This window comes from Manis pentadactyla, chromosome 3 (genome assembly GCF_030020395.1).
Source record: "Manis pentadactyla isolate mManPen7 chromosome 3, mManPen7.hap1, whole genome shotgun sequence".
NCBI classification, from domain to species: Eukaryota; Metazoa; Chordata; class Mammalia; order Pholidota; family Manidae; genus Manis; species Manis pentadactyla.
Genome location: NC_080021.1, coordinates 77,677,661 through 77,704,312, shown reverse-complemented (window position 1 = coordinate 77,704,312; position 26,652 = coordinate 77,677,661). Strand labels below are relative to the sequence as shown.

Below are 26,652 nucleotides of genomic sequence, written 5' to 3'. Positions count from 1 at the left end.
CATTGCTAATCATCAGAGAAATGCAAATTAAGACCACAATGAGTATCACCTCACCCCGGTGAGGATGGCCATCCAAAAGACAAACAACAACAAATATTAGCAAGGTTGTGGAGAAAGGGGAACCCTCCTACACTGCTGGGGGGAATGTAAATTAGTTCAACCATTGTGGAAAGCAGTATGGAGGTTCCTCAAACAACTCGATATAGAAATACCATTTGACCCAGGAATTCCACTCCTAGGAATTTACCCTAAGAATGCAGCAGCCCAGTTTCAAAAAGACAAATGCATCCCTATGTTTTCCATAGCACTATTTACAATAGCCAAGAAATGGAAGCAACCTAAGTGTCCATCAGTAAATGAATGGATAAAGAAGATGTGGTACATATACACAATGGAATATTATTCAGCCATAAGAAGAAAACAAATCCTACCATTTGCAACAACATGGATGGAGCTAGAGGGCATTATGCTCAGTGAAATAAGCCAGGTGGAAAAAGACAAGTATCAAATGATTTCACTCATGTGTGGAGTATATAAAAGCATGAAAAAAAACTGAAGGAACAAAACAGCATCAGAACCCAAGAATGGACTAACAGTTACCAAAGGGAAAGGGACTAGGGACGGCGGGTGGGAAGGGAGGGATAAGGGGGAAAAAGGGAGCACTACAATTAGCAGACATAATGTAGAGGGGGGCACAGGGAGGGCTGTACAACACAGAAAAGACAAGTAGTGACTCTATAGCATCTTTCTACGCTGATGGACAGTGACTGTAATGCAGTATGTGGGGGGTACCTGATGATGGGGGAAGTCTAGTAAACATAATATTACTCATGTAATTGTAGATTAATCATACCAAAATAAATTTTTAAAAAAAAGACTAAACTTGGTGAAGGGATGCAGTGATGGCAGGGGAGGTTGGAGGCCAGGATTTTTCCTGCTTCACTGTTTCAGTGGTGCTGTTTAATAGGATAGGGAAACTGGAGGACAGAGCAGATTACCAAAATTCAGGAAAGGGTCAGGACAACGTCTTTAGTTTGGGACCTATCAAATGTGAGGCATGCAGGGACTGCAAGGAAAGATTTGGATTAACACATTTGGAGTAATAATTAATGAACATACCCAGAAGCAACATATGATATTAGAAGATAAATACTTGTAACATACTAAACTGATATATTTAAGTCATACAAACCTACATAGAACTCTGAAATTTTGAAAATTAAAAAAAAGAAAAGAATAAGAACCATGGGACTCAGTTTTTCAATTATATATTTCATCATTTGCCTCAAGAATAAAAAATATACTCTTTAATGGATGCATACAAATATTCATTTCTGGAATAAGTACTCTTAAGTTTAGTGAAAAGATTTAATTGTGAAACACCAATTCAAGATGTTACAGAATACATCTATGATTATCAGGCAGGACCCAATATTCACGAGGACAGAAGTAACTAAACAAAACAAAACCACCGCGATTTCTGAATATTAGATATGAAAGCATTCACATGTTAGGTTTAACAGCTATGACTTCTAAAGTTAATAACACTTCCCAAGAATAATATGAAATGTACCAGTTGCTGGAGGCATTTTAAAAAGTAATAATCATTTTCCAGAAATAATTTTTGTATTCTGTGAACAATCTTTCCTTCTTATGATTCTATAATAACAAGTAGAAAAAAAATGGTAAATTGTGATTTCATTCATTTGCTGTGTGCATATGTATCTATTACACCCACATACTATTAGAAAAAATTAGAATTTCTCCAGAAAAAAATAACTTCTACATTAATATATTTAAGAGTGTTGCAGCTTAAAATTTAATTTTTCATTTAATGGAGATGAAAAATCTCTTCACATAATCATAAATTTTGACTAATGAAGACTGAATAAAATGCTTAATTATTTCTTCTTTCTTCTCAAAAAGATCTAAAACACCTACCAAGATTATACCAAACAGTAACATGAGTTATTATAAGTTAAGTTAGAAACAGAAGGGCCAAAAAGTCATAATTCACAATAAACTTGATAAAGCCTAAGCAGATTTCATTTTGTATTATCTATGAACACAGTCTTTGCTAGATTAAATATAACCTATCACTTTATTAATCCTGAAAGTGGGGATTAAATTTTCATTCAGTTCTTCATAAAAATCAGCTATAAATCATTCAGAAGCATCTGAACATTTTTTTTATTACCTGGCTTTCTTACTGTACTTTCAAAATAATTTCTAGTGTATCTTATAATTTAGAGTTCCTGTTGTTACTTAACCTATTTCTGTTGTGTCTTTATAATACTTTTTCTAATTTGACTCTTATTCAATCTTTATATTCATCTTGCTCTTCTTAAATGAATTCTGTCCCTTCATCCCCCTCATCTTCCTATTCATCTGGCTGTTTTTCCTTGTTGCTGTCCGATTCTTTCCCTCCATGATGGCATACCAGGACAGTGGTATGTGAAAAAGCATGGAGGAAAAACTTTAATGCAAAACAAAAGGTCTTACCTTTGTTAGACCAAGGACTAGTAAAGACTTTGGAGGTTCCAACACAGACTCGGGGAATAGAAAGGAAGGATGAGAACAGCCCTGGATTTCAACTGAGGGCTTGGGAAGGGTTTCAACCACTTCTTCATTTTCACTATAAGAATTACTGTCCTCAAACAAGGTTCTTTTGTGTGGTCTCACACTACATTTTGCTTCAGCTATAGTGAAAAACAAAGTAAAGAGTACATGAAAATATCTGTAATTTTGAATCAGCAAATAACACAAGAACCGACAGTCTTCAAATAGCTTACTGTTTTTCTTGGATTGCTGAGAAGCAGTCATTAGCTTTGTTAAGCTTGGTTTGAGGACATTCTAGAAAAAAATTAATAGCTTTAAGAAAAACAAGAATCAAACTTGATAAAATAATTATAATATTCACCATTTACTAGATGATCTAACACAAAGAGCAGAGGCTTTGAAATCATTCAGATGTAGATGTAATCTCAGTTTTGCCACTTGCTAACCTTCATCTAAAAGGGGTAAGGAGAGGGCAAGTACTTGAACATAATAAAGGCCAGATATGACAAACCCACAGCCAACATTATACTTAACAGCGAGAAGATGAAAGCTTTTCCTTTAAGATCAGGAACAAGACAAGGATGCCCACTCTCCCCACTTTTATTCAACATAGTTCTGGAGGTCCTAGCCACAGCAATTAGACAACACAAAGACATAAAAGGCATCCAGACTGGGAAGGAAGAAGTCAAACTGTCACTGTCACTGCAGATGACATGATACTGAACATAAAAAATCCTAACGATTCCATTCCAAAACCACTAGATCTAATATCTGAACTCAGCAAAGTTGCAGGATACAAAATTAATACACAGATATCTGTGGCATTCCTATACACTAACAATGAACTAGCAGAAAGAGAAATCAGGAAAATAATTCCGTTCACAATTACATCAAAAAATAAAATACCTAGGAATAAACCTTACCAAGGAAGTGAAAGACCTATACCCTGAAAACTACAAGACACTCTTAAGAGAAATTAAAGAGGATACTAACAAATGGAAACTCATCCCACGCTCTTGGCTAGGAAGAATTAATATTGTCAAAATGGCCATTCTGCCTAAAGCAATCTACAGATTCAATTCAGTCCCTATCAAAATATCAACAGTACTCTTCAATGAACTAGAGCAAATAGTTCTAAAATTCATATGGTAACACAAAAGACCCCAAATAGCCAAAGCAATCCTGAGAAGGAAGATTAAAGTGGGGTAATTTGGTACTGGCACAAGAACAGATCCGTAGACCAATGGAACAGACTAGAGTGCCCAGATATAAACTCAAGCATGTATGGTCAATTAATGTATGATAAAAGAGCCATGGATATACAATGGGGAAATGACAGCCCCTTCAACAGCTGGTGTTGGCAAACTGGACAGCTACATGTAAGAGACTGAAACTGGATTATTGTCTAACCTCATACACAAAAGTAAACTCAAAATGGATCAAAGACCTGAATTGAAGTCACGAAACCATAAAACTCTTAGAAAAAAACATAGGCAAAACTCTCCTGAGCATAAACATGAGCAACTTCTTCATGAACTTATCTCCCTGGGCAAGGGAAACAAAAGCAAAAATGAACAAGTGGGACTATATCAAACTAAAAAGCTTCTGTACAGCAAAGGACACCATCAGTAGAACAAAAAGACATCCTACAGTATGGGAGAATATATCCATAAATGACCTATCTGGTAAGGGGTTGACATCCAAATTATATAAAGAGATCAAGCACCTTAACAAACAAAAAGCAAATAAGTCAATTAAAAAATGGGCAGAGGAGCTGAACAAACACTTCTCCAAAGAAGAAATTCAGATAGCCAACAGGCACAATGAAAGATGCTCCAGATAGCTAATCATCAGAGAAATGCAAATTAAAACCACAATGAGATATCACCTCACACCAGTTAGGATGGTCACCATCCAAAAGACAAACAACAATTGTTGGTGAGGATGTAAAGAAAGGGGAACCCTCCTACATGTTGGTGGGAATGCAAATCAGTTCAACCATTGTGGAAAGCAGTATGGAGGTTCCTCAAAAAACTAAAAATAGAGATACCATTTGACCCAGGAATTCCACTTCTAGGAATTTACCCTAAAAATGCAGGAGCCCAGTTTGAAAAAGACATATGCACCCCTATGTTTATCGTAGCACTATTTACAATAGCCAAGAAATTGAAGCAACCTAAGTGTCCATCAGTAAATGAATGGATAAAGAAGATGTGGTACATATACACAATGGAATATTATTCAGCCATAAGAAGAAAACAAATCCTACCATTTGCAACAACATGGATGGAGCTAGAGGTTATTATGCTCAATGAAATAAGCTAGGCATAGAAAGACAAGTATCAAATGATTTCACTCATCTGTGGAGTATAAGAACAAATAAAAAAACTGAACAAATAAAAAAACAAAACAGCATCAGACTCACAGAACCCAAGAATGGACTAACAGTTACCAAAGGGAAAGGGACTGGGGAGGATGGGTGGGAAGGGAGGGATAAGGAGTAAAAGGGGCATTATGATTAGCACACATAATGTAGGGGTGGAGCAGGGGGAAGGCAGTATAGTACAGAGAAGACAAGTAACGACTCTATAGCATCTTACTACGCTGCTGGACAGTAACTGTAACGGGGTATGTGGTGGGGACTTGATAATAGGGGGAATCTAGTAACCACAATGTTGCTCATGTAAGTGTACATTAATGATACCAAAAAAAATAAAAGGGGCAAGGATTATGAGACATGATGTATGTGGCCCCAAAATGTTACTCTCCTTACTGCTAACTGATTATTATACAAATTCTGTAATATGTACTAGATTATTTTCTTTACCAAAAGAACCAAAACAAAAATTTATACTTGTATAGTTTGAAGTATCATTGAAAAAACTAACATTAAGAAACTTAAATTTTTTGTTACATTTTGAAATGTGTTTGACATGACTTATACTTGCATGAATTATCTCTTGTAGGGGAAAATACAATTTTAGATTTTAGAAGTATCTTATTTATATCAACTGGAATTGCAAACAGTACAAGTAGGTTCTTTTTTGTTTGCCAAAAACTAAAGACAAAAGATTGTTTAAATTCAGTTCCATCCAAGAAAGAGAAGGAAAAATTAAATAAACTTTGTGGGTCAATGATTCATGAATGAAAGCAACATACACATACTAAACAGAAAAGCATCACCAAATATGTTGACAAGAGGGGCAGTGAGATAGATTGAAAGAACAGACACTAACGAAATGTTTTCTGCAGGGAAAAAATCAGGTTAAGGTTAAATCATAAACAACAACAAAAAAAGGCAGGAGAGGAGGGAGAAAGGAAAAAATAAGATATGGCCAATCAAGTATGAGCTTAAGACAAGGAAAAAGGGAAAAACACAAATACAATAAGGTATTTGGAGAAGTAAATATTTTTTCAGTATACATATATGAATATATATATGTAAGTATGACGGGATATACTATGAACAGAAGCTTCTGTTTTATACATATGTTTTTATAATATACATTTTTATAAAGTATTACATATTTCATATATATATATATATACACACTAAAATATATATGTAAATATATATATGCACATACTAAAATTATATATACTATATATATACTAAAATAATATAAAGCAGAAGCTTTTGCTTATGGTATATCCCTAAATTTACACATTTATAAATACTGAAATATATATATTTCTCTGTATACCTTCCTGTATGTAATATATATAATAGAGGCTTTTGTTCATAGTATATCCCTAATCATTCAGATTTGTATTACTCTACAATTGTTTGTTTATAAATATGACTGTAATAAAAAGTCAATTTTCTCACTGTAAATAAATCATTCAGTTAGTGGAACATGGTTATCTATCACTACCTAATTCTGTAAATTATCACAAAAGAAGAGAAAAATAGAAAAAGAAATGTTTCGTACTTATCAACTTTCCATTTGGAGAAAGAGCTGATAATCAGAATTCTAAGGAGAAATGTATGGCTTGAAAAGATATAATTAATGGAAAAGATATATCTAATGAGATGGGCCTAAAAAAATTGAAATTTCTTAATCTAAAATTATAAGCTCACAATTGGAAGTTGCTAATAAATATACTGTCACCTTCTTTTTCATAATCACGTACTTATATACCTCCTTTTTATTTATGACACATGTGGGTAAAATTGTAATATTTCCAGAATCTCTTGCCTGGTTTTAGTGTATCTCCATATCAACAGGTGCTTCTAAGGGGAGGAGAGAAGTAGTCCAACTCCGTATCAATGGGTAATTAACTGGGCAACCAAGGGCTTATTTGAACCTGAGAGGTTGGGTGGAGGACTGGCTAGCCTCTGCCACAGCAGGAAAGAGACGGCTCCCGGAATGCAGTTCGTAAGCAAGAAATGGGTTTTAAACTTTATTTCTCCCTTTGACTGATTTCAGTTTTAAAGGTATTTTGCCCCAGGATTTCCTCTCCCTGGAGTTACACCTGGCAGTAGTTGGCAGGACCTCTGAACCTGAAATCTGTATAAAGGGGTGAAACCCTTGAGTGGGCAGCCCCTAGAGATGGTGGGGAGATGCCCAGAACCCGCCCTGTGAATTAGTTGGGAGGCCCCAGTGGCTGCAGCGACACAGGGTGCAGCTTCAGCTAGGAGCCCTTTGTCTGTGGGGCTTCCAATCTGGGAGCCCCTGTTGGGGAACTGGTCTAGGGTAAAGCACCTCCTAGAGGAGTGGGGCCTTCCCCTGAACTGGGGAAGGGTGGAAACACTGGAAGCCATAGAATTAGCCCTCTGTGAGCTAGAAGACTGCTTAGAGGCACTAAGTGGCCATATAGCAGATGGCATTGGAGGGTCTTTTTTCCTTGAGACAGTGGAAAATGTTCTTGAGGAGAGAGAGAGAGTTATACAGGAGAAAGAGAGGGCTATCAAGGAGAAAGGATTATCAAGAGTGTTAGTGAGGAGAGACAGACTTGGGTGGGAGAGAGACACATTTTAGCATCACTTGGAGGAGCAGGAAAATAACCTATGGGATGCCCTTAAGGAAGAGAGACAGTGATTGGAAAGACAGGTCACACTCCTGGAAAATTCCATAGCAGTGGTGAGGGGGGAAGCAGCAAGAAAACCCGTGTTACAGGAGGCCATGGGGGAGGGGGAGGAAAGAGTGGTGCCTTCAGCCCCACGATGTTGGAGGAGCCAGAAGGAGATGAGGAGGTGGGGCCATAGGCCGATCTGCTGCTGAGGCCACCCCCTAAGATACCAGCCTCTCCTGTATTAAAGGTCCATCTGCCCATAATTAAAAAAATAAAAATGAAACAACTGCAGGCTCCTCAGGGGGAGGAGCAGCCGCCTCCCCAGGTTGTGGAGGACTCCATGCTCTGCCCCTATACCCAGGATAAGCTGGTGGACATGAGTGTCAGGTATAGGTAGAGGCCACCGGAATCTGCCTACATGGCTTTTATATCTCTGGGATATGGGGGTAGAAAACCTTATGTCAGCTACTGAGGTGAGTAGACTGGCTTCCCTGATGACTCACCCTTCCCTCCAGCAGCAATTGCAAAGTGCCCATTATGCCTCAGGGAATCAGATACTTCTGGAATGGCAGACAGCTGCCCATCAGGGCAGTTTGGCCTAGTCAGGGTGATTTACCGTATTTATCCACTAGGCTAGAAAACATATGTAGAGCTCCAACAGGTATTGCAGGAATTGGGCATGAAAAATATCATCTATAATATGGAGCCCTGGGCCCTGACAAGGAGTTGTTCACTGTAGGAATAAGAAATCTGGTGCTGCATACAACTCCCACATCCACATCTTTGAGTCCCTAGTGAATACTCTTGCCCCCATGTAGGGTAACCCATAAGTGAGGTTACTCGTACTTTAGCAGATCTCGGGGAGGTTGAAACAAGAAGGGCACAGAGGGAAGTATGGGCTACAACTGAAAGGAGAGGTGCAAAAGGCCCCGTGAAGGTCTTGAGGAACCAGATGTGGGTCTATTTGATAAAGGCCAGGGTAGTGAAAGAAAAACTTGGTGGGCAGCCCAAAAGCATCTTGTTAGAACTGTGGCACCAATTAAAGCCAGAGCAGCAGTTCCAGCTGCTTAAGGTCCAGGACATGGAAACCAGAGTCAAGCCTCATGCCCAGCCTGTGTCCCTGCAAAACTTCCTGGGGGCAGTACTCAACATTTACCTGGGTCCTCTCATCCACATGAGGATGATTGGGCATTGCAGTTTGACTAAGGTGGGAGTCAAGGTCCCCACCTTGGGGGAAGTGGTGGGGACTGGAGGCCACATGTAGAATTAGCAATTCATTGGTTCCCTGTGAATGTACATGTCTTGGCACTGGTGGACACAGGAGCTGAGTGTTCTCTGATTTATGGCAACCCTGAGTGTTTTCCCGGGACCCTTGTTGTGATAGACGGCTATGAGGGTAAGGGAATTAGGAGTGAAGAAAGCCCAAATCCCATTGGGGATAGGGCATTTACCCCCAAAAGACTATACTGTATACATTTCTCGCATCCCTTAATATATTTTGAGTGTAGATATCCTGCAGGGCCTGTGGTTACAGACCACTGCAGGTGAGTTCAGACTGAGGATATGTGTGACAAAGGCAGTTCTAAGGGGACAAGCTAAGAACCCACCTTCAGCTCTACCTGTACCTCAGTGAGTAACAAGTACTAAACAGTATGAATTGCCTGAGGGGCACAAGGAAATTGGAGAAACTCTGCAGGAGTTGGAGAAGGTTGGCATCATAAAGTCCACTCAATAGTCCTTTAAATTCCCTAGTGTGGCAGTGAAAATGCCAGACGGCTCCTGGCATAGGACAGTTGACTACAGAAAATTGATTGAAGTCACACTCCCTTTACATGCTGCTTTCCCCTCTATAGCAGCCATTCTGGACACACTCAGCATTCAACTAGGAATGTATCATTATATTGTGGATATTGCTAAGCCTTTCTTCTCTATTGACATTGCACAGGAAAAGTCAGGAACAGTTTGCCTTCATGTGAGAAGGCCAGCAGTGGACATTCACTGTCCTTCCAGAGGGATACCTCCACAGTCCCACCATCTGTCATGAACTATAGCCCAGGACTTGGTCACATGGAAGAAACCACAAACGGTGAGGCTGTATCACTACACTGATGATATTATGCTCACATCTGATTCTCTTGCAGGTTTAGAAGAGGCAGTTCCTACACTGTTGCAACATCTGCAGGAGAAAGGATGGGCTGAGAACAGCACCAAGGTTCAGGGACCTGGTTTGTAAAATTCTTGGGGGTTGTCAGGTCAGGTAAAACCAAAGTTATTCCTGAAGTAGTCATAGACAAGATCCAGGCTTCCCCTATACCTACCACTGTGACAGTATTACAAGAGTTTTGGGGTCTTTGGGGCTACTGGAGAGTGTTTATCTCACACTTGACACAAATTCTGAAGCCCTTATACCGCTGGTACGAAAGGGCATCAGATGGGACTGGGACGAGACATATGCACCTGCTTTTACTGCTGCTAAGCCAGCAGTCAAGGCTGTACAGGCCTTGAGTATAATGGACTCATCAAGGCCCTGTGAGCTAGATGTTCATGTAACCAAAGATCATTATGGATGGAGTCTTTGGCAGCAGCTTGAACAGACACGCCAACCCATTGGATTCTGGTCACAACTATGGAAAGGAGCAGAGTCCGGTACACCTTGACAGAGAAGCAACTAGCTGCTGTGTACCACGCCTTGCTGCTACAGAGCCCATCACGGAACAGCTCCAACCAAAGTAATAACCAACTATCTCATTGCAGGGTGGGTGCAAGATCCGAAGGTCACGGACTGGTGTGGCACAGACACCTACACTGGCCAAATGGGGTGCATATTTAGAGCAGTGTACTGCCCTCTCCACTATTCCCTCAAGTGGAGAACTCCAATGCTTACTGGGACCAGTCACATACACCAGTGGAAAGCAGGAAGAACATGCTTTTGAGCCATTGGCAGCCGAGAGTCCTTATCAGGAGGGAAAAGCCGCTATACCCGAAGATACATGGTATACAGACGGCTCCAGTCGTGGGCAGTCCCTGATGTGGAGGGCTGGGCTTTCCATCCTAAGACCAAGACAATATGGATGGAGGATGGGGAGGGAAAGAATAGCCAATGGCCTTCTTGCAGACAGAATGGCTCATGATCACCCAGGAGCCCTCCCCTATAGCTGTCTGCACTGACAGCTGAGCCATCTGTCAGGGCCTGACCCTGTGGCTACCAACATGGTACCATGCCAACTTCCAGAAGCAAGAGTTGTGGCAAGAACTATGGGCCTTTGGTCAGACTAAGACTGTTACTGTATATCATGTGACTTGCCATTTGCCTTTGGCATCCTCAGGGATGATGAAGTAGACACATTGGCCCAGGTGCACTGACTAGAAGGAAAGCCTGCCTCTTACGTATCCCAATGGTTACATCAGCGTTTTTGCACACAGGGCAAAAGACAATGTGGGCCATAGCCCAATAGTGGGGCTTGCCAGTGACCTCTGAAGAAGTCAACAATCCGGAAGGAGTTCCTTGTGTGCTCTAAGAGGGACTTAACACTGAGTCCTGCAGCAACATGGGACAATAGTAAAGGGGCCAATACCCCTTGTCAGGTGGCAGATAGAATATATTGGGCCTCTGCCCATATCAGAAGGATATCAGTATGCCATGACTTGTCTGAACATGGCTACTGGACTATTGGTTGCTTTTCCTGCACGTCATGCAGATCAGCAAACCACGAAGAGAGGCCTGGAGCATCTCTTTGCAGCCTATGGCAATCAAGGCACCCACTTTACTGACATGTGCTACAAGAATAATTGAGGCAATTAGAAATAAAGTGGAAATATCATGTACCATATAACTCTACCGGGGCAGGCATGATAGGTACAACAGTTTGTTGAAATCTGTCCTGAAGTTGGACACCAATATTCTACGGGGCTGTTCAGTTCATTTATGGACAGTGCTGTGGTGTTATTGAATGAGAAGCCCCAAAGAGGAGCCTCGAGCCCTATGGCAACACATTGTTGCCTCTCCTATACAACTGTATGTGCAAACCAAAGAGGAGTTACTGAAGCCAGGATATGGCCAGCAGAGCAACATCCTGCTGACAGCCCCAACTGCACTAAGCCCTGTTGACACTGTTGAGTGGATGTGGCCCTAAACATTTCAACCCATGGACCAGTGAGAGCTGTCCCTTCTGACACCTTGGGGAAAAGGCCTGGAAGCTGGCCTCATGTGTATTCCTGGAGTAACAAAAGAGTGGCCCCCAAAGATCATGGCAGTGTACCCAAAATGTCTAGGAGGAAAGAGTATCTTATGGAGAGGTTTTTATCTTTATGGCCAGTGCATGTACCTCCCATCGCCCTAATATTGACAAGTGTAACTCCACAGAGAGGGGTTCAAAGTCTGGTATACTAGACCAGGAAGAGATCCCATTCCTGCCACTGTTCTATCACAGGACCACTCTCTTGCATGTATCATACCTGATGGACAAGATTTACCTATGCTAGTGTCATTAAAACATGTAGTTTATCGTCCTTAAGGTTATTTTCTTCTACAGTCCCTGTGGCCTGGATGTGCCCCCTGGCTGCAGCTGCCATGTGATGATTGCTCTGAACCCTCTACTGAGACAGGGACTGTGGGTGTAGTCAGAGTAGGATGAAGGCCTCTGGAAAAAGCAAGGCAGGATATTTACAGTCAGAGCAATGTATACATGCAAGGAAACGCCCTAACAAAACTCTGTATTTAACATTAAGCTCTAGAGTCATTCTTCAGTGAGATCAGTTAATGTTCCCCAGATAAAGGAAAGTATCTCAGCATAACCCATGTTTTTATTATGCCAATCATTTATAATCCTGTGTAAGATTCAGTTTAGCATGTTAAAAGGGACTTAATGTCTCAACAAGGACAAACATCCTAAAACCACTTTTAACAAGTCCACACCCCTACGCCCTTTATCAGTTCCCAAAAATACTCAACTGCCTATAAAACCCCTGGACAACGCACCACTACGGCTCTCTTGTCCTCTCACTGTATCTCTCAATAAAAGCCTCTCCCTGGCTCTCCTACCTTGGGTGTTTACTAAGTTCATTCTTCAAGTCTGTAAACAAGAACCCCAGCATCACTATCTCTTCAGCTACTGCCTGCCTGCTGGAACCAGTGAGCTATAGAATTAATCTGCATAGGACTTTGAACCTAGCTTAATCCTCTGGCTTGAGGATTGTCATGATTTTATTGCTGTTGATATTGTATATCATTAGTTTGGTCACAATGCTCCAGTTTTTTCCCCCAGGGACAACTGCGGAAGAGGGGGAAAGAGTAGATTGTAAAGTGAGATTTCTAGAGGGGTGGCCTGTGGGTAAAATTGTAATATTTCAGAATCTCTTGCCTGGTTTTAGTGTATCTCCATATCAACAGACGTTCCTAAGGGGTGGAAAGCAGTAGTTCATCTCCTTATCAGTGGGTAATTACCTGGGCAACTGAGGGCTTATCTGAACCTGAGAGGAAGAGCTGCCCCTGGAAAGCAGTTTGTAAGCAATAAACAGACTTTATACTTTATTTCTCTTTTACTCATTTCAGTTTCAGCTAGGTATTTTGCCCTGGGATTTCCTCTTCCCTGAATTACATTTCTACAACAAAACTCAATTGAACTTATACATCCTAAACATTAAAAGGGAATATAAATTTAGGCCATATATTTAGAAATTCAAATTCATTTAATTACGATTACTATGCAAATTACTTGTAATATCCATTGTACAGAATTCCATTTTCCATTTATGCACATTAAAAAAATGTTAAACTGCTACTACCATGCCAGACCTTAATCGAGGTGATCCAGGAAATGCACAATTATGTTTCCTAGCCTCCAGTAGTGAGGCAAGGGCTTTAAAATGAACATTTAAATAACTACAATCTTAAAAAATCCCTTAGTTTGAAATTTTAAAATGTGATATAGGGACTTTGAGTAGGTAGCTTTAAAAGCTATAAAATAAAAAGTTTTTGAAATTGCAAGTTTTACCATATGACTATTAAGAATCTCTATTTTAAAGCTGGTTATTATTTTAGGTGAAACACGTATCCTTCAATTAGGTCAAGAGTTTCAATTTCCTAATGAAATGATATAGAAAAAACAGTTGAATTCCTTTGTAATTTTAATTTTGAGAAAGATGATTTAAATATCTAAATTTCCACAATTTTTAATAATATTTTAGTCCAAATGCAGAAGCAAGGATAGAAATAGAGGAAAAAACTCCTTATAGCTGTATATACCAAGATAAAAAGTGTCCAAAAAAAAAAAACCTATGTGATATATGCTATATGGTTTTCAAACTGAAAGCCACTAGGAAGAATCCATGATTATTATGATAGGTAATTGGATCCATTAAAGAATTCCTTTCAGCATGAGTATTATAAAAGTCATATTAGGATGATTTAAAAGTTACAGTAGGAATCTTATCCTTGACCAAATTTCCTATTTTCTCCATTGTACAAGAGCTTTCCCAATATAATTTTCCTATCACTATAAATTTTCTAGACCATTTTTCTCCTCAGCCCCCACCTTCAGTATTTACCACAGTAAAAAAAAAAAAAAATTCAAGCAGTAGTATTTCTATAAAATTGTTTGCTCTGACCAACTTTCTGTTACAAACACACAATGATGATTGGCAGACCACTGCTAAATTTTAAGAGTAAACACTATACAAACGCAGGAAAATTAATTTCACAAGAGAGCATTTTACCTTGGTATCAACTTCTAAGTCTTCATCATCTGACACAGGCCATGAATCATCAATGCCAGGTTTGTTGGAAAGCCTTTAGAGCAAGAATATGTAACAAAAATGAGTAAGTTCATTTCTTAAAAAAAAATAGAGTGAAAAGTTGGCTATCTATTCAATGAAGATTTTGATATAATTAAAATTTGGCCTCTATTTTAAGGAAGCTTTAAATGACTTTTTCATCTTTCAATAGAAACCCCAAAGTAGGCTAGTACCTTCAATGAAATAAACAAAAAAAAGCAGCAACCTGCTCAGGACTCCCTTTAGCCTTCTATTTAAAATGCCTTTCTAGACAACACCCAACACTCTGTGTCCCTCATTTCTGTAATTTAGCTTTATCTAACCATCATCATAAACCCCCAAACGCTGATCTTTTCTCTAAAACCCTTATTTCTATCCAAACCAGTGTTGTTCCACTTGAAACATGATCTCCTCTACAAATTCATTCTTAGCCTCTTTCACTGTGTTCACTAGACCTATTCCCCACCTTTCTATTATGAAAACATTTACCAACAGGATGATAAAAAAGGAAGGAACCTGAATTTAAATCTCATTTCTGGCACTAACAATATCCAGATAAATAATTAATTAATTACTTTACTCTCTTTGGGTTTCAAATTCTCCATTTGAACAACTTGGCCAGGATGTTAAACACAGATTGAAGTTCTGGAGGCTGTTTTGATTAATCGATCTCTAAGAATCTTTAAAATCCTAAAATTCTTTGTACTTTTGATTTTTTGTCTACAGAAAAATGGAGAATACTTAGCTGGCAGAAGTTGGAAAAATAATAGAACAAAATAAAGAACATGAAAAGAGAAGAAGGTGAAAAAAATCAACAGAAGATTACAGCAAAATCATGGAAGAAAAAAAGTCTCTAAAAAAAGAAAAGGAAAGGAAAAAAACTTCACAAAACTAGGTAAGGGTAATAACAGGAAAGGAAAACTAGACTTGGAAGACAGTACACAGAGAAATCTTTTAGAAATTGCTTCTAAATAGATGATAAATTTCATCAACATAACATGGTCTATTCATAGATATTCGTTACTTACAGAAAAAAAATTCATCTCAAGAAGACATGCCTAATTAGGTCTTGCTTATATAAAACCTATGGCTCTGTGGCCATAGTCAATTGAGATCTAACCAAACCTTTGATGGTAGTAAAAATAAGGTACTAGTTACCACTGCAAATTTCAGATATATTAGGACAAATGCTTGGACTAACTGGGCTTAAGACAACTCCACATCAGTTAACACTTAGCCAAATTTGACTTTCTGAGTTGATTTGATTGGGACCTTTATTTTGGTCCACTGCTGCACAGACACCTATCAATCTACACTGAGACAGGAGAATGGACCTGGGAACTGGGCAAACTGACAGTTCAATCATGGGTCAGTGATTCATTAACTATGGAATAATGGGAGTTAATCAACCAACCTGAACCAGTTGCCTAATTAATAAAAAGTAGGCTATAACAGCACAGCTACTTTGCAAACCTACTACAGTTAGGTGAGATAACAAGTGTTAAGCACATAATACTGCCGGACCCAAATTAGAACACTCACCAAATGTTAGTTTCTTTCCTCTGATTTCTCTCAGTTAACATACAACTTTTAAAAAACTATAAGAACCAACCTGTTTAAAGAGTCTTCTCCAGAACTCTCCTCCCCTAAAAGACACAAAAAATAAAATTTAAGTCAGCAATAGAAAAATAGAGAATACTAAAAGTGTAAAACTGATGCTTTGTTAAAAAGTATTCCTTTGGGAACACACCAGGAGACTATACTGGAATGAATATTAATTTTACTATTGGTAGGCAATTAATGCATTAAGAACTCTTATTTCCCTTCCTGAATATTTATCAAAATTTGATAGCTACAAGCGAACTGCTGTTCACAGTGACCATAATCCTACCTAAACCCTATGAGACAGACCAAAAAATGGTATCAGCAGCAGAATCAGGATCATAAACTGACGATGTCCAAATTGAAGAGCATGACTTTTCTGGACTCTTATCACTAGGTGCAGTGAGAAGAGAATATACTTATTTTGCTGAAGCACAACACAGCTTCTCCAGCTCTTCAGTTGATATTGCTCAGTTTAGGACAAAACCCCCACCACAAGGAAGCTTGGGCTACAGGCGCTGCAATTTGCTTGCATGGCAAAGCATAGGAAACAGACTCCCTTTGTCCCTCCTTCCAATTACAAGACAAGTATGAAAGACTTAGTGATTCCAGTTTTATAAAGTATCACTTCTTAAGACTTTCTCCTTCCACTGATGGAGAATCTATCTGGATCCATCTCCTCTCCTACTTGTCTCTTTACTAACTCTCCCTCTTCTCACCCCTTCAATGTTGATATTCCCAGGGTTTTATCACTGGCCTTCTCATTCTACATGTTCTCCATCACAAATAAGCTCATCCAGATCTATGACTGCATAACTATAATCAGATTATTTCAAATCTGCATCTCCAACCTTGGACCTCTCTAGCTAGACCCTACTATTCAATTATCCAATTACTGAAAATATCTTACATCGGTATTCCATCAAACTCAACATGTACAGAAAAAAATTGGTCTTTTCTGCTGACCCACTGCCCATCTCTGTTCACCCATCATGTACAATTTACATGCCCCCACAAGCTGGAATCCCACGAGTCATCATAGATTTTTCTCTGTTCCCTAACTTTTTACATTCAATAACCATCAAATCTTGTTAAATTCACCTCTTCTCTGTCTCTGCTTTGTATCTCCACTGCCACTGCCCCAGCACCCCAGTCAAACATAGGCTCTTAATCAACGGCTTTCACAGGAAAAGAAAAGCCACCAACTATTATTGTTACTGCTTAAATGAATAAAAAATTTAAAGCAAAACAAATGAGAAAGTCAAAAGGCCTAGAAAAGATCATTTTAAATTTAATAAATTGAGCACTCTGTGTTTATTTCAGCATGGATGGGTGAACACTTCGTAATGGACTGATACAAGTCCAAGGAAACAACAGCTTCCTTCATCTCAGTCTCTTTCTGTGGTTTCCTTCTATCTGTCCTTTATAAGAGGGGTCAGCAAACTATGGCCCACAAGCCAAATCCAATCTGCCATCTGGTTTTGTAAACAGTCTTACTGGAGCAGTCATACTTATTATTCACTAAGTCTTGTCTAAGACTGCCTTTGAACTACAATGGCACAGTTAATAAATGTTGACAGAAAGCACATGGTCTAAAACATTCACTGCCCTGCCCTTTACACAAAAAGCTTAGTACTGCCTGCAAAATGCCACAACCAGAGGGCGATAATACTCGAATCTAATCATGGTACTCTCCTGCTCAAAATTCTCCAATGAACCCCTGCAGCAAATATTGCTGGCTTCCTCCTTGACAGCCATTTGTTATTTTTCATTTTTGCTGGAGAACCAACAACATTCTTTGGATATTTATTGTCCCAATACACAAAGGTAGCCTCTCCCTAGCCCCAACAAGAGAAATGATTATTCTAAGCTAATCACAGTAATGGGTTTACCAGAGACCAGTTTAGAAATGAGCATGAGATGTAACTCAGTCTATAAAATATTAGGAGAACTCAGCCTGAGTTTTCTTTGTATTTAAAAGAAACATGTAAAGAAAGGTAGTCCTTCTAGCTTTTGGATGCTGTCATGTGAGAATATGATGCTTGGAGTCATTCCCAATTAGCTAACCAGGAAAGCAGACATAAAATACTGCCAACTTCAGAGCTAAAAAAGGGACAACTGGGACCCCGAAGACATCACTGACCCACAAAACAATCCTGGTTCCTATTATTTTAGCCAATGTTAATTAGGTCCTATGTATTATATGCAGCTAAAAGCATTCTACCTAATAGATTTCCCAAGGCCTACAGAAGACCTATTCCTTTCTACAAAACTGTATGATGTGCTTTCACAAGTGCCCCCAGCTAGCTATCACCTCATTCCCAGCCACTCCCATAGCATACGTTTTGTGCCAGCAAAATTGCACTGCTCATAAATCCTGCAAAAATCTATGCCAGTATCTTAGCCTCTGCACGGCTGTTCCTTTTGTCAAACAAGTAATCTTTCTGTTCTTCCTGACAAATATCATCTGTTTGCCTCTACCCATCAAGCTTCTACTCACTCTGCATGCTTACCTTAAATCCTACCCACTTTTTAAAAACTCCAATTCCTCCCATGGGTTTAAAGTGTCTGGCACATAGCAAACACCAATACAAAATGATAAATAATGATCATTGTAAGTTCCTAGTGGGCTCTGGCACAGTGTAAGCACTGAATAAAGTATAGTAAATAATAAAAATTACAAAGATAATAAAAAGTTCCTGGAGGGTGGGGACTGTGTTTTTTAAATGTTTATCTTTTCCGACATTCAGAATACCACTTAGTACCTAAAAGACACTTGACAATTATTTGTTAAGCAGACAATTGAATAAATAAGTTTTCTTTGAAAATTCTGTTTAAAAATCACATAAATTAACCAAGGACAGCTCTATTCTATCAAGAGCAACTTAAAACAAATCTCTGTCCGTTCCATATTTGTGTCTCCTATAATTTGCAAAACCAACCTAAGATGTTCTTAGATAAAGTCTGCTAAGCTGAAGGCATCATCATTCAGTACAGAGTATACAATGCACAAGGTAACACACCTAGGGAGCATGCAGGGTTTTTGTGATTGTGAAACATTTTTGTACTTTTATTATAATATGCTGAGAACCAAGTTGGCCATTGGAATATTTATTATGGTAAACTTTTGACTAGTGACAACAGAGCATCTTGTTCTAACAGTTTCAGGACAACTGTCCTACAAACAGGAGGAAACATCTGTTCTAATGAAGTCAACATATCTCATTCTGTGTTGACTTATGAGGAATGAAGTTGATAACAGTGAGACCTTGTTGGTGTAACCATATGGAAAGTAACCTGTGTTTCTCAATGAGGCATTGCTTTTCTGACTCCTGAACTACCAGCAGGTTTCTTTTAAGAGCCAGTCTCACTGGTATTGCTGCACACCAGTGAAGTTCTGCAGTTCTTACTGCCTGTCATGTATGTATGGTTCCAAGAGGGCATTGCTGAGTTCCCAGTCTTAAAGATTATTTTTTTTTAATGAGACAATCACTATTTAGTAAGAAACATTCATTTTACTAAACATAATCCATTTGCTGTAAAACTTAAAAAGTCCATTTTTATTTAATTATTTCTTACCATTATTTTTTATTATAACAAGTACAATTCATTATAATGTGATTATACAGTAAACATAGAACATATTAACTTAAAAAGCTTTTTTCTTATTTATACAAAGTTACATAGGATCTTAGGGGTCATGACTAAATAAATAAATTTCTTTTTACACAATACTGTCTCTGATTTTAAATTACCGACAATTAGCCTCTTAAATAATTCTGAATATTGGACTATCAAGAAATAAATAAAGAAAAAATATACATGCAATTTACATAGTTTTTCTTCTTTGCTCTTTCATTATCAAAATTCCCTTATTCTTACTTTATCTATGGTAGGACCACCAAGAGTAGTAATTCACTATCCAAACTCTTACCTGGAGAAGGATTTAGAGAATTTTGAGAAGAAATTTTAGATTCCTTTTCCTCTTTACGATTGCTATGTATAAAAAAGGTTATAAATAATATTACTATTTTAACACTGATATGAAAAAACATTTACCAAATATATTAAATTCTTAAAGAGTACTCTGGATAACACCACAGCTATTATCAAAACTTTACCCCATATACTTCAAAAAGCATATCAGTAATCAAAGAAGAAAAATAGCAAGGTGGACCAATGATGAACTGAGGGGGCACTATGGCTTAGGAAATTAGTCAGAGGTAGCTTGCCATAATTTGACAATTATTTGTTAAGCAGACAAATGAATAAGAAAGCTTTCTTTGAAAATTATGTTTTAAAAAACACAGAAATTAACCAAGAACAGCTCTATTCTATCATGAGCGCCTTAAAACAAACCTCTGTCCATTCCATCTTTGTGTCTCCTATAATTTGCAAAACCAACCTAAGAAGTTCTTTGATAAAATCTGTTTTGATAAAGATGTCATAACGGATGTTTCTGGAACTCAGAAGGCCTAGCTCTATAACCAACAACTATTTGTTCTTGGACAAGCTGCATCTCTTCAATTCAAAGACTTCCTCTATATAATAGCGACCTTGCTGCCTCATTTTACAAGGTTGTTAGGAGGATTTAATGAGATACTACACCCCCCAAAACGATTGGAGAAACAATCTAGCAAGGGAATAATTTGTTCTTGAACTTGAAACTATTTTTGAATCCCAAATAAAATCTAATGCACATTTTCATAGGTTCTAACCAATTAACTGCAGTGATCAGAAAATGTCATTATTTTTGGTTATCAGCTGTTCTTCCTTTGTGGCAATTCCAGGCATCTCAGCTACTGTATAATTCATAACTAAATTTATTTATAGATATATTCCCTCATTAAATTAAATAACAAAATTGTCCCCTATCATTGTAGCTAATCACACCAAAGTCAGAAAACTACTAGAAATCAAAACTATTCCTTCTCTATCTACTCAAACAGATCACCAAAGGAGAAAGGCAAGTCTGATCTCTTCCTGCAGCATTATTTGAACCTCTGTGCTAATATCTGCAACTAATGGTCCCAAATAATATTTGCACACACAAAAGGCAAACAATTTCCTCAGCTAGGATGAAGCTCTGGGTTAGTATGTGGGCCCTCCATGAGTTTTTGAGGGTCAGGGGAAGAGTGTGTGGCTGAAGCTAGCAGGCCCAGCTGCCAGGACAGGGTGCTGGTACTTTGGACTAGTGGCTGAGCATACAAACATGTATATGTGAACTGAGAAAAGGTGTAGCTTTTTTAGTCTAAGTGTGGATCACCATGAACACTGAGTAATCTAGAACAGCAAGGGCATCCTTGGAGCAAAGGTCAATCAGGATGGCCTGAAAGACCATTTCAATAGCAACACTGCAGCATTCAGCAGAAACAGAATGATTAGAATGTCCTTTTCCCTGCCTCCAAATGTCTTATGAAAGAGGGCTCTCTCTTTGGTCTTAGGGAACCTCTTAGGTTCTTGGAAAATTCAAGGGTGAGCATATAGGAGATAGTCTCCAGGGGTAAGTACAGGATTTTCTGCTATACTGAACATATCCAGACCCAAATAACATTAGAAAAATAAGAGATGAGACATTATTTGTGCCACATGCCTAGAGGTTACACCTGGAATAAAATGGATAATGTTAGGTCTTAAAAGCCCTGTATAAAGAACCCAGCACCAGTGCTATTTCTAGTCTAGCTTTTTGCTGGATTTCTGGTTGATGACGTGGACTAACTCATTGCCATTCCAAAATTGCCTGAACCAAACTATGAAATCTCACCTGTTACATATCAAGTAACAGTTAAATTATTTTAAACCTCAGTAGAGTAGTAGCTAGCATTTTAATGCAAGAACTTACACATTACAACCAGTAACACGAGCATATTTTTCTGCAGCCCATCCACAGATACCTTGAGAAAAGAATCAATACCTTGCTGAAGAAGCCTGACTGTATTTGTTGATTCATAATTTACAGCAAGCATGAAGGCTGTGCTAAATTAACAGAAAGATTAACTTCACCCTCAGGAAATTAAGTTATTTAAACAGCAAATTTGATATGCTTTACCAAGTTAATATCTTGCCTGTCTGTGTAGAATTGACCATTCACATGTTCAGGGGCTCATCTTTGTAAATTACCTCCATGGCAAAAAGGAAGCCTTTTGTCTAACTTGGGTATTAAGTAGTAGAAGTTGCTAACTTAAAGTCTTTTGACAGACAAGAAACTATGATGAGGTCACTTATGTGAAGTAGGTGAAGATTTAAATGAAGAATTCCCCATTTCTTCCTTGATCTATTATACTTCAAAGTCAGCTAGAGAGCAGATAAAAGCCGTTTGCATGCTTAAAACAATAATATTAGTAATAACAGTAATACTCATAGTTGTAGTTAATGATACTAAGTATGCTCTAGGCACTAAATTAAGTGCTATATCTATAATCTTAATTATATACAACCACCCCTGAAGGATATATTATTATCTGCCTTTTCATGTCAAGAAACAGACGGGTGCTGATAAGTAATGTTCCCAAAGTCACACACCTGGTAAGTAGGAAAGCTAGGAATTAAACTCAGTCTTGTGAGAATCTAAAGCCCATCTCTTTTCTCTTTATCACCCACCTATGACTTCAGTAAACAGAAAGTTTATTCAGTTAAAGCTACCTTGCTTCCTGTACCATACCAATGAAAAATAAAAACAAGAAAATACACTAGAAATGAAAAAGGACAAAAACTTATAAGACCATAGTATATAGTAATAATAATTAATAGTCACAGGAACAACCTAATATCAATACTCTAAAAAAACTACTTAAAGCAGAGAGACATCCAAGACAAAATCAATTCCTATTTATGTTTAATAAGCATCTTTTAAGGAAAAACATAGAGGTTAAAAAATACCATAAAAGGGATAAGAAATTCAAAAATTGTGTTTTTAAAGAGTCTATACTTTAGAAAACTGATATGACACCCCCCTTTAGCTAATAGTAAATCATATGGGCAAAAAAAATCAACACTGCAAGTCAATATTGTAAAGGAATTCTGCTATATATACTGTTGCCCCATCAGAATAACTGCTTTTCTACTAACTAATGATGTGTTGATATTTTTCACTATGTAATTATCAATCAATCCTATTTTAATCTTTCTGACTTGAGTGGTTTTCACCACTCTAGAGCAATATAAGGTTTAAAGAAAACACTACTGTACCTTTTCATTTTATCAGCTGCACATATACTTGCTTCTTTCTTTGCTAAAAATTCTACCATTTGCTGTTTGTTTTCACTTACAGCAAGTAAAAGTGGTGTAAGGTCATCCTGCAGAACAGCAAAAACAATTTACAAAATTACGTATTTCTAAAATGAACCAAAAACTTACAAAAGGCACTCTGCCCTTAAACAGAAAATATAGGAGCAAATAAAAAGTAGCCCCTTCCTTCTCAGCCCTCAGAGCTTTCATCTTCCGCTTTCTCTGGAAGCGCCCCTGCTCTACCTCTTCGATAGATAACCTGCCAAGTCATTCTAAAAAATTCACTTCAAACATTGAAGTGTTCCAACAAGTCTTTGCTTCCATCACAGTGTTGATCATGGTGTGCTATACTGACCTTAGTGCTCCTCATCTAAACCAAGAGCTTCTTGAGAGAAGGGGCTATTTCTTAATCTCTTTACTTCCAAGCATTAAAACATAGTATTAACTGCTTTAAGTATTTTTACTGAATTAATAACCTAAGTGATTCTCCCTAGTGTTCCTTACAATAATTATTCAAAGAATATGTACTTTACCAAAAGTTAATGACTGCGCCCCAATGAAAAAATTCCATGATCTGTTCGAGAAATATTATAAAGCTGTGCATTGTATGTCTAGTATTAAAGAAAATCTGTTTAACTTTGACCAATACTTTTTTGTGGCAAACATTAACAGCTGAGGAATTAGTTTCAGGCATAAAGTTTTGACAGCTTGCCAGTAAAGTGAAGGTTTTCTTCAAGTTATACAAACTTGCTTGATTCTCTTCTATCAATGATATCAGGTTCCCTGATGTCGATGTGAGGCACTCCTGCTCCAAATGGGTCACTAGGAAATGGGCTCTGAATTAAAAGAGACGGGCTTCAAATGAAATTTGACTGCTTATTACTATGGTTCATGGTCCATGGGTTTTGTCCTACTGTAAGAAGATAGTTTTATTTTAGCTGTTAGTAAGCTCACTATGAAATTTTATTCTCAGTTGTTAAGATAGTCCTTGGACCCTGCATATCAACTTTAAAAAAATCTGTTTTTATTCTGGTTTCCATTTTAATTGCTACTTAAAATTATATTCCAGGCAAAATATGAATCAAAAATAAAAATATAATGACTTATCAATAAAACTTCTAATACTGATCTATATGGATTATTTTTAGCATAATGGAAGTTACTAAATCAGTTGTACTGTTAAGGAACAATGCTTAGGAGAAAGATATAATTGTCTGCAATATGTATAACTTAGCCAACTATAACCAAGATTAACTTCATCAGGCTTAGTGACATTCCAGTGGGAATATGATTTCTTATAGCATATAAAAAGCTTTTTAAAAAACCAGCTATAAATTCCAACTGAAAAATTCAATCCTGTTCCTGAGGTTAATATAAAATATGAAATCTACATTATAAATTAATATAGACTATCTTGAAAATCTTGAAAATTTTACCAAAATATACTATAAAATAGGAACTGTGACCTAACTGTGCAGAGGCAAAGTAGGTGACCCAAGGAAGTAAAGACCCTAGATAGACACAGGAGAACAGAAAAGGGGCAGCCTCTACACAGCACACCTAACAGTGGGGTGGGCTCAGTGTTCCAGATATGATTAAGAGATGCCTGAAACCCAGATTTCTGCATGAATCTCCTACATTTTAAATATTGACTCACTTTATGGAGGCAAACTAAACATATCCAAGGGTCACAATTAGTCTATAGCCCACCTGTGTTTTTACATGTTATATTTCCAAAGGGTTGTATATAAAGCAAATATTTATATGTAAAATCTTTCTTTAGTATCATATGGTTTATCAAAATATTGGACCCCAATATGTAAATAAAAATTGCTATTAAGCTTCCTAATACCCACTCCAAGGATTTTTCTTAATGAATATAGTCTTATCTTCAAGTATACAACACAGTGGCTCAAGTTACCCACATTAGCAAATCTTCACCCCCACCAGCACAGCTACTATCTGTCAGCATGCCAAGATGTTACAGAAGCATACTATTATTGCTGTGATCAGCATACACTATGATTTAGAAATTTTGTGCCCGCTTATCAGTCTCAACCTCCCCTCCCACCCACCCCGACCATCCCCCCATGAAAACCACAAGTCCCTTCTAGGTCTGTGCGTCTACTGCTATTTGTTCCTTCTGTTTTGCTTTGGTTTTTTTTTTTTTGCTTTGTTTTTATATTCCACAAATAAGTGAAATCATATGGTATTTGTCTTTCTCCACCTGGCTTATTTCACTGAGCATAATACCCTCTAGCTCCATCTGTGTTGTTACAAATGGTAGGATTTATTTTCTTCCTATGGCTGAATAATATTCCATTGTGTATATGTACCACATCTTCTTTATCCATTCATCTATTGTCACTTAGGTTGCTTCCATATCTTGGCTATTGTAAATAGTGCTGCAATAAACAGAGGTGTATATGTATCTTTTCAAATCAGGTATTTTGTTTTCTTCAGGTAAATTTCTAGGAGTGGAATTACTGGGTCAAAAAGTATTTCTATTTTTAGTTTTTTGAGGAACCTCCATGGTGCTTTCCACAGTGGTTGAACTAATTTACATTCCCACCAACAGTAGGGGGTTTCCCTTTCTCTGCATCCTTGCCAACACTTGTTATTTCTTGTCTTTTGGATAGTGGCCATTCTAACTCATGTGGGGTGGTATCTCACTGTGTTTTTATTTGCATTTCCATGATGACTAGCAATGTGGAGCATCTTTTCATATGCCTGTTGGCCATCTGTACTTAGGAAGAATGTTGGTTCAGGTTCTCTGCCCATTTTTTAATAAGGATATTTGGGGTTTTTTGGTGTTAAGGCATATGAGCTCCTTATATATTTTGGATGTTAACTCCTCTTCAGATAAGTCATTTACAAATATATTCTCCCATACTGTAGGATGCCTTTTGGTTTTGCTCATGGTGTCATTTGCTTTTTAGTTTGATGTAGTAACACTTGTTCATTTTTTATTTTGTTTTCCTTGTCTGAGGAGATGTATCCAGGAAAAAAACTGCTCATATTTATGTTCAAGAGATTTCTGCCTATTTTCTTCTGAGCTTTATGATTTCCAGTCTCACATTCAGGTCTTTGATCCATTTTGAATTTACTTTTGGGGATATGGAGTTAGTCAGTAACCCACTTTCATTTTCTTCCATGTAGCTGCCCAGTTTTCCCACCACCAATTATTGAAGAGGCTATATTCTCCCCATTATATGATATGGCTCCTTTGTTGTATATTAATTGATCATATATGCATGGGCAAATATCTGGGCTCTCTCTCTATTCTTTTCCATTGATCTATGGTCTGTTCTTGTGCCAGTACTATATTACTTTGATTACTGTAGCTTTGTAATACAGCTTGAAGTCAGGGAGTGCAATCCCCCCCATTTTGTTCTTCTTTCTCAGAATCTTTTGTGGTTCCATATGAATATTACAACTATTTATTCCAGTTCAAAATGCTGTTAGAATTCTGATAAG

General features: G+C 37.8%; 1 protein-coding gene across 5 annotated transcripts in view; it reads right to left on the bottom strand.

The window, feature by feature from the left end:
* Positions 1 to 26,652, bottom strand: part of LOC118920712 (ankyrin repeat domain-containing protein 26-like) — a 118,255-nt gene that overhangs the window by 85,695 nt on the left and 5,908 nt on the right. For 4 of the 5 annotated variants that reach the window (XM_057498044.1, XM_057498045.1, XM_057498046.1 and 1 more), the window contains exons 4-9: positions 23,137 to 23,243; positions 19,883 to 19,944; positions 15,959 to 15,992; positions 14,290 to 14,362; positions 2,793 to 2,853; positions 2,503 to 2,699 (exon numbers count right to left, since the gene is read on the bottom strand). In XM_057498044.1, the coding sequence (XP_057354027.1) occupies positions 2,503 to 2,699; positions 2,793 to 2,853; positions 14,290 to 14,362; positions 15,959 to 15,992; positions 19,883 to 19,944; positions 23,137 to 23,243 (534 nt within the window). The remainder of the gene's footprint in view (positions 1 to 2,502; positions 2,700 to 2,792; positions 2,854 to 14,289; positions 14,363 to 15,958; positions 15,993 to 19,882; positions 19,945 to 23,136; positions 23,244 to 26,652) is intronic. The other variant, XM_057498048.1, reaches the window with a different exon arrangement.